Raw genomic sequence first — 9,161 nt, 5'->3', positions numbered from 1 at the left:
AACAATTTATAATGTATTCAGTTATCTATCTATCTGTCTGTCTGTCTGTCTATCTATCTTTTAACTAACTCTAAGTATGGTTATGGTCAGGGGATGATAAATGACATTTATCTCCACCCTCTCCTACCATATATTTTCCTTTCACCACAACCGGCCGAGGCAGATTCTGCAACATCTTGTTGCAGAATTCTGGTTCTTTTTCTGTGTTGACACAATTAGACTAGGCTTCATTTTAACTGTTTAAGACTTTGTAACATCTGTTACAACATCTGTGCTACATAAATAAACTTTATTATTAGGATTATTAATATTATTACTTGAAATAAAAAAGAAATGTATTATTACTGCAGTTATATCGTACAATACAAATAATTGGACTTCAGCCACACTTCATCAATAATGCTGAACTGTGAGTTGAATTTTGCAGACAGGGGTCATTTAGGATGTGACTGTTGTGATGCAGCTATTTATGGTCATTTCTTTGCCAGAGACAGAAGCATGTTGTGAAATAATATATGGTTAAAATACTGACCACAAAACTGAAGCACCACATGTTTATTTCTGGTCCCCTTCAAGGCTGGTTTCTTACACAAGAGTTAAAAATAAAAAAGAAGAAGCAGAAAAAGAAGGAGAGGGAAAAATCTCTGTCACAAATATGTGAAAACTGCAACACAAACATATGAAAGACAACCACAAGAGGGAAAAGGGGAAAAAGGAGTCCATTAATCACTGGTGAGACTTTTAGAAGTCTGATCATATCGTAGTTTTTAGATCATCTCTTTAGATGATCAGGGCTTAAAACATGAGGAAGGGAAGCAAAGACAGAAATTCTGACAGTTTTAAAAAAGAAAACAGGAAGTGTGAGTCCAGTAAGAGGTTTACATTCAGTCTTGAGGAGCCAACTTAGGTCACATTTGTTGTCAAATCATCATGAAGTTGATTCACTTCTTTGTCTATATTTGGCAGGAGCTTTGTTTTATTTCCTCCTGCATTTTAAATCATTTTTAAAGATCCATCCTGTTACAGCCTGGAGGAGCGAGTGGACCCAAAGGAAAGTTCAACAAAAAGAAACTAAAGAACAGGACGACGTCTCTGCGGATGAAGAGTGGCAGGAGGCAGGAAGTGACCGTCTGAGCTGGGTTATATAGGGAGGGTGAGGCGTAGATTGGAGTCAGGTGTGTGGACTGCAGCCAGGTGAGCCTTATTGCACTCCAGAGAAAGTAGGTCAAGCTCCGCCTCCGCAGGAGAAACACAAGGAAAAAAACAACAAATACTTACTCTTTTATTATTTTATTGTGCCACTATTTTACTGTTTTACTTTTTTTTTCTTTTTTTTTAAATGTGCTCTATAAATAAAGTTGCCTTGACTTGACGTGCGTGACTTACAGTTTTTTTTATTATTTTTTTAAAATGGTCTGAAGTGAACGGCAGCAAAGAGCTGCGACTATAATAAAAACATAGAGAAGAGGAAGCAGCAGGTTGACCAGTCACTGCTGTCACATCAAACCAGCAGGCAGCAGCACTTCCTGTTGAGTGTGTGTGTTTGTACAGACACAGAAAGACACACACACACACACACACACAGAGACAGCAGCAGAATCATGGAGCCACAAGAGATCAGAGAGGGATACTTGGTGAAAAAGGTAATAAAATACAGAATCAAATATGATTCATTTTATATGTTTCTGTTTCGGTGTCTGGTTCAAACTTTAATATTAATTCATAAAGTGAGACATCATGAATCATCGGTTTTAGAGCAGCCTGCTCAAATAAATCATCCTGTTGTGTTTTATGGTAAGAAAGAAAATAAATGGAAAGAGACAGAGTTTTAATATTTACGTTGTTGTTTTCAGAGATAATTGATACATCTGCACCACAATAAACAGAAATAACATAAACTTTCAAAATCTGCTGCTACTATTGTTTACTGTCACTGCTTTCTTTCAGTCAAACACTAACCGGTGATTATTTACATAATCATTTGCATAAAACACAAAGGCTTCATAAACAATGCAAAGATATGAAGAAGCAAATAGACAGAAAAGAAGGTGTGTGTTTATATAGAGAGAGAGTAAAGAAAAAAGGAAACGGAAAATTATAAAGTGATTATTTTCTTCTTAAATCTTAAAACATAATAAACTATTTTCTGTGTTATAATATAATATAATATATATACAGTATAGTACAGACAGTCTCGTATGAAGTACCTACTGTAAAAGGGATACTTGAGTAAAAAAAGCATGTCACCAAGTTTAAGTCACTATAACATTACTTAAGTAAGGTCTTAAGGGATATGACATTTATGGTATCAAAAGTCATTTTCTGATATAAAATATCATGGTGTCTCAGTGGTAGGGTGAGTTCTCTTTCACTTGGAAGGTTGGGGGTTCAATTCCTGCCTCTGCTCATCCTTGAGCAAAGACACTTAACCCCATGTTGAAGTTTGTGAATGGGTGAAAACTGTATTGTAATGCAGCTACTGTACATCAAGAATAGAAACGTTCTATATAAATACAGCCCATGATACCAACCCTTCTTCTTGGTAGTAAAGAGGAACAAATCACAAAGTAAAGTACAGATATGTGCATTAGTATTGTACTTTGTTAGATTACAACGCTGAAGACAGGAAGAGAATGTATTATTATTAGTATTTTTTATCATTATTATTATTATCATAATATAGAATAACAGTGTCCTGGTCAAATGTAGTGTAATAATGTTGTCCTCTCAACCACCGTGGCAGTTTTACTCACTTCTGTTCCACAGTTGCAACAAAAAAAAAAACCCTCAAGTTCCTGCTTCTGCTTCAGTCTCAGCGGAGTGGAAAAAAAAAAGGTTGCCATATGAGTTTTTTTGTTTTGTTTTTATCACATGAAACCATGTGTGAGTTTAGTTGTTGCTTTCCTGTACACACAGCGCACATTTCAAGGAGTTATTTTTAAATGGAATATAATTGAACATGGCATGATTCCGGCCCACCAGACATACCATAATACTCACTCAGTTTCTCTCTCTTTCTTCATATCTTATCTGTTTAAACTGAAATGATGTTCATTTTATACAGTTACAACTCTATCATTTTATTGATTTGGCTTTACAATGCACTATTTGTCTTGCCTTCAAGGTGAACTTGGTGTTTTGAAAGTATTAAATAGATAAAAAAAACCAAAAAACTAATAATTATTAGTGCCTGAGCACCAGTTAGGGTTGCTAAAAACTAATTTACGTAACAAAAACTCTCCATTTATTTTGATTTCAATGCAGATTTCAGACAATTTCTAACCTTGAAAAAGTGTTTCAACTTATTTTGTCTTGAATTCATTGAAACAACTATTTTCCCAGGAGATTGTTGTGAGAACTATGCTGCAGTTGTCTTTCTTTCTTCCTCGTTCTGTTGTTGTCTTCTTGTTGGTTTACCTTGTTTCTGTTGACTGATTTCACTGATGTTGTTGAGCAGTGAACCGCTGAACTCACAGATGGCTCAAGTGTCTTTTTAATTTCTTCATTTCTGTCTTCATCTCATTGGAGAAGAGAGGAAGGGCCAAGGTTCTGGGTTGCCCGATGTGTTAAATGCAGTGGTTACTCATTCAAAATGACTCATTCTAGTTCTCAATGTCACCATTTCTTAACGCCCATTTTATTTTTGTTCTTTTGAAAGAAGGTGTGACATTTAAAGGTCACTACTCAATGTAAATGTAATGTTCTATATATAACAGTCGGTTCTATTTGGACGTTAACATTAACTCAAAAGAGATAAATACAACTAAAAATGATTTCTTCCACCGTTACTACTCTTGTGCTCATGTGCAGCCCATGGCCAAGAGGAAAGGAAATGGGTACTGTTCCTTCACAGTGGAGCAATGGGACTTCACTATTGAACTTCTGGTTTCAGGTCCGTGCCACAAAATCAACTTCACAATTCCACTCCAGTGCATATTCTTGTATGAAGTAACTAAAACGGACACTTGAGTAAAAGTACAAGCTTACCAGAGAAGTTAAAGTCACCTCTACATCACGATCAGCTTCTTCCCTAACGTGTCTCAAATCACATCAACCGGTTAATTTCTTCCAATGTCACACGAAAACATGCATCTTTCTATTTCCAGTGAGCAGCTCAGAAAACTTAAACCCAAGCACAGTTAGAAAACTGTTTGCCTCTCAAACATCAACACCTGAGTAAAGGTGACCTCAGATAATCCAGCCAGAAGAAATGAAATGAAATAAAAATGAGACACGGCTCCTACAACTGGAGAAAAAGTAGAGATAGATAGAGAGAGAGATAATATTTATCGATCTATCTCTCTCCATATCTCTTCCTGACTTCACTATCACTGATTGGTGCATGTGCAAAAATGGTCGTCTTTCAACTTCAAGGTTGTGGTTGTGTGCGAGTCTACATGCCGATGTGTCCTTGGGCAAGACACTAGACCTCACTCTTGAAGGCTGTTGTCACACGGCAGCATGTGAATTGTTGAATTGCTCTAGCCTCGAGAGGCTCATCGAGTCGAGAAAAGCTCTATTTCCTCTCTCTAATCTCCGTGTCGCTGACGTTTTTTTAGGGGACGCTGCTGAACACGTGGAAGGCCGTGTGGGCGGTGCTGTCCGAGGACGGCGTCGAGTTCTTCAAAAAGAAAACCGACCGCTCTCCGAAAGGCATGATCCCACTGAAGGGAGCGACACTCGTCAGTCCCTGTCAGGACTTTGGCAAAAGAACGGTGAGAGAATCTAACACAGTGGACGACTGTTGACCTTTTCACCTTTGTATGATCTGATATGACTGATGCTACGACCTTCCCTAAAAGCAGAAATGTTGTGTTTTTCCATCTTATTCCCTCAAGGATGTTTTAAAACACTGATATTTTTGAGTGTTTTTGGTTTTCCCGGTCACAAATGACTGCCAGGGACAGTCCTGAGAGAACTCTTCCCTGTAACTCGTCTTCCAGAAACACCACAGTGACTCCGCTTCTGTCGCGTATGTCTCATCATGTGTCTCTTGAGGGAACCCGTCTGTGTGAAACTCTTCCCACAAACATCACAGCTCCACGGTTTCTCGCCCGTGTGCACGACCGTGTGCCTCCGAAAGTTATTCTCGTGTCTGAATCGCTTGCCGCACACGTCACAGTGAAACGGCTTCTCTCCCGTGTGGATCATCATGTGCTTCTTCAGAGAGCCCGTTTGTGTGAAGCGTTTCGCGCAAACGCCGCAGCTCCACGGTTTCTCTCCCGTGTGGACCACCATGTGCTTGTTCAGGTTACTCTTGTTTGTAAATCTCTTCCCACAAACATCACAGCTCCACGGTTTCTCTCCCGTGTGGACCATCATGTGCCTCTTGACAAAATGTGCCCGCGTGAATCGTTTCCCGCACACGTCGCAGTCAAACGGTTTCTCTCGTGTGCGAACTCTCTGTCGAAGGTCAGGAGCTCTGCTCTCCTTCAGGTCATTGCCTGAAGATTCACTGACATCTTTAGCTAAGTGAAGATGAGCTGAGCTGGTTCCTGGAGGCTCCACCTCCTCCCTGCTCTGCTGCGTTCGGCATTGACGGAGCTGAGGTTTCGCTGCATCGTCTTCAGTCTTCCTGTGGACAACTGAGAGTGAGAACTTGTTGCCTTCAACCGCCTCCAGAAGCTGCTCTTCTTGTTCCTCTCTGATGTGAGGAAGACCTGGGTCCTTCTGATCTGGACTGGTGATCCTTTCCGTGGGAACCTCTTCTTTGATCAGCTGCAGATGTAGGATGTCTGCAGGGAACCAAGAAAACGCACAAAAACACATTTGCATGTACCCCAAAATTATCAATCAAAGCATTAAATCATTAGAAGAACAGACTCGCGTGTGAGGAACATGGCTTAGCGTTTTCTTTCTTTTCTGTCTCAAGGCATGCGATACATTTTGCGATAGATCTGTCACATTTCTACCAATTTCTCACACATTTCTACCAGAGTCGGAACTGCACGCACTGGCTCTCGGAGTGAGTCACCTTACACCAAGTTTGAAGCCTGTCAGTCGACCGAAAACAAAAACACAGATGTGTGTACGTCACCTGTCTCTAGGTCGGCCATTTTGTGGTGTTGGTTGTCCTCCTGGGTCTTCTGTGGTTAGAGCTCAAAGGGATTTTCCCCCAAACACTAATCCAGCTTGTTTTGTGATGTTTCCACTTTCCTTTTTATTCTCGTTCCTCAAACAAAATCACTACAACTTGTTTAGAGTCATCAAAGGACTCTTGCCTTTGATGATAGGGCGATCTCCGCTGAAGTCTTTTGTCCATCAGCGGTCTTCTACTGCTTGAGGGTTGCGGGGGGTGCTGGTGCCAATCTCAGCTGACTCCAATTTGCCCTAATCCCCAAATTTGAAGGTTTTTGGACAGTGGGAGGAAACCGGAGAAATCCAAACACACGCTTTCTTCATGCAAACTCCATGAAGAAAGGCCCTTGTTACGACTGGGTCGCAAAGAGATATATCTGTCACATTTCTACCGATATCTCTCACATTATTTGTCCAAACGACGTCAAAGTCGTTACTGCACACACTGGTGCCGTCGGCGAGTCACCCGCCAAGTTAGAAGCCTGTGAAGCGAACCGTTCGGGGCAGTTGTGCGATGAACAGACAACCGTTACTAACAGTAATGTTCCTTGCAGTTGGTTTTCAAGCTCACCACCGACAAGAAGCAGGATCACTTCTTCCAAGCGTCCCACGTGGAGGAGAGAGAGAGTTGGGTCAAGGACATCAAGAGAGTCCTTACCTGTCTGCAGGGTGGGAAACGCTTCGCCAGGAAGTCCACGAGGCGCTCCATTCGCCTCGCCCCTACAATCAACTTGAGGTGTGCACTTTTTACTTTATTAGATTTATACTTCCAGGAACTTTTACTTTTTCTCCACTACATTTTCTCCAAATGTTTCTCGTTACTTCCAAGACAACAAGACTGGTCCTTCATTTCAGAAGACGTGAGAATGTGTTAATGTTGTGTTTTGCCAGTGAACTGTACGCTCTGATGAAAGACCAGGACGATGGAGTGAAGGAGTTGAAACTGGAGCAGGACAATCGAATCTTCAACCACTGCTTCACTGGTACAAACCTTCTTCTCCCTTTTCACTTCATCATCTTTTTCCCTTTACCATTCTTTTACACTGTATTCTTCCCCTACGCTTGTGTCTCAGGTGCTACAGTGGTCGAATGGCTGATTTCAAAGGAGAAGGCGAGGAACAGGCCCGAGGCCCTGATGTTAGCCACGGGGCTCCTGAACGAGGGTTTCCTTCAGCCCGCAGGTGACCTGGCCAAAGACGGAGCAGAGAGCGGAGACCAGACAAACTTCTTAGATCAGACCAACGGCCTTTACTACTTTGTGAGTTCAGATCGAGGTCAAAAATGTTTTCTTTTGCCTAAATATTTCATACATAACTGTATGGCTGTTGCTTTGTGACAGGCAGACAGTGGGTTCTTCTGTGAAGGCAACTCCAGTGATGAGGACGTGCTACTGAAGGAGGAATTCAGAGGAAACATCGTAAAACAAGGCTGCTTACTCAAACAGGTTGGTCTGTTTTTACTCCTTAGGTTTGTTGAATTTGAACAAAAGGATTTCAGTCATGAGAGCATTTGGTTCAGGGAGTGAGTGATTTAAAGTCTGTTGCTTTCTTTTAAACACAGGGGCACAGGAGAAAGAACTGGAAGGTGCGGAAGTTCATACTGAGAGACGACCCGGCTTATATACATTATTACGATCCGACAAAGGTAAAGAAGTCGTCAGTCGTAGTTTCACAAAAATCTGATCCCACTTTTGTTTAAATGGGGGGAAAATCTACTCATTTTCCACCTTTGCTTCAGGGGGACGACCCTCTGGGCTCCATCCACCTCCGTGGATCTGTGGTCACGGCCGTGGAGTACGTGCCTGACGGTGAGTGACAGCATCCATGGTTCTCAAACTGGTGTGCGTGTACCACCGGTGGTACACACAAAGCTTCCTCTGGTTGGACTTTGAGGGAAATCAGACTAAAGAAGTTCAAAACTACATTTAACAGTTGTGTTTTTTTTCATTTTATTTTTTTTCAGTCTTTCATTGATCTTACTTTTATCTCAATGTGGAAATTCTGTTATTGTTTTTGTCTTTTAACCACACTCCCAGTCACGGCCTTTCCTTTTAACTCTCCTCTTTCCTCGCTTCCAGCCAAAAAATACGACATCGACGGCAACCTCTTTGAGATCATCACGTCAGACGAGGTTCACTACTTCTTCCAAGCGGCGACAGCCGAGGAGAGAAGGGAGTGGATCAAAGCGATACAGACGGTGTCGAAAAGCGGCAAATAACTGATAATAACTAACACACAGCAGCAGCAGCAGCAGCAGGTGTCTGATGTCTGCTGTAAACATTGAATAGATCTGTCTTTATATTTAACTAACACGTTATATTCCAGTAACAGTGTACTGTTTTGACAGTGTATGTTTTTAACGCTGTAACAAAGGAGAAATAAAAGGTTCTTTTAACGCAGTAATAGCAACAACAGGCTAATACTACATTACTACTATGGTAATTACTCGTTTATTTATTTTTTTGGTTTGGTTTTCATTTTGGCGCCAACAATAATGTGTTCTCAAGGTTTTGCTTTCTATAAAAATGCAAAATTGGAACATACAGTATATACTGTATATAATGGAATAATAGTCTGTTTTACACGCAAGACGCAGGTTTTATGTGATTATATATAACATTTTATATGATGTGATACTTAACAAATGTGTTTCGGCTGTATCGTTATATGAACAACCCAAAAGTCACAAAGAGCAAAAAAAAAAGTGCCACATTTGTGTGTTTTTTTGAGGTTGATTTTCTTGTGCACGCTGTGGTTTTTCTTCGGTTTCCTCCTCGTGTTCGTTTTCTGTCAAACGTGTGTGTGTGTGTGTGTGTGTGTGTGTTAGTGTGACATTATCACACGAGCACATGCAAGTTCCTGAGTCTGAGTCATACTCAAAATGTTACACTGAAGCCATGCACTGTGCATGTTTGCCCTAATCTGATGTGAGACCTCAGAATCTCACATCAGTGAACAAACGTTTCCTCTCTGATGCAATGAAACGCTTCCGTTTGGAATCCGTTAACATTTTTGCCATTTTCATAACCTTTTAAAGACTCGAGCGGTTTCTGTGTTAACGCCCACTCATCACATACACTCCCA

The 9,161-nt window shown here is 40.9% G+C and overlaps 1 protein-coding gene across 1 annotated transcript; it reads left to right on the top strand.

Moving 5' to 3' along the window:
* Positions 1–1,516: 1,516 nt before the first annotated feature.
* On the top strand, positions 1,517–8,507 carry plek (pleckstrin). Its single transcript, XM_044045158.1, has 9 exons — positions 1,517–1,643; positions 4,560–4,715; positions 6,633–6,814; positions 6,970–7,061; positions 7,152–7,336; positions 7,418–7,522; positions 7,639–7,722; positions 7,816–7,885; positions 8,156–8,507. Exons 1-9 carry the CDS (start codon positions 1,602–1,604, stop codon positions 8,293–8,295), a joined length of 1,056 nt encoding a protein of 351 aa, XP_043901093.1. The 5' UTR covers positions 1,517–1,601; the 3' UTR covers positions 8,296–8,507.
* Positions 8,508–9,161: the final 654 nt, after the last annotated feature.

The sequence above is a fragment of the Solea senegalensis genome, linkage group LG15, assembly GCF_019176455.1.
Source record: "Solea senegalensis isolate Sse05_10M linkage group LG15, IFAPA_SoseM_1, whole genome shotgun sequence".
NCBI classification, from domain to species: Eukaryota; Metazoa; Chordata; class Actinopteri; order Pleuronectiformes; family Soleidae; genus Solea; species Solea senegalensis.
The sequence above is the reverse complement of the archived record's forward strand: the minus strand, read 5'-3'. Positions and strand labels throughout refer to the sequence as shown.

What these genes read in the sequence shown, in the direction of transcription:
- plek (XM_044045158.1), top strand. Translation starts at nt 1,602, where the DNA reads ATGGAGCCACAAGAGATCAGAGAGGGATACTTGGTGAAAAAG. An exon ending in AGGACTTTGGCAAAAGAACG is followed by an intron (nt 4,716 to 6,632) that starts GTGAGAGAATCT and finishes TGTTCCTTGCAG; the next exon opens with TTGGTTTTCAAGCTCACCAC. An exon ending in CCAACGGCCTTTACTACTTT is followed by an intron (nt 7,337 to 7,417) that starts GTGAGTTCAGAT and finishes GCTTTGTGACAG; the next exon opens with GCAGACAGTGGGTTCTTCTG.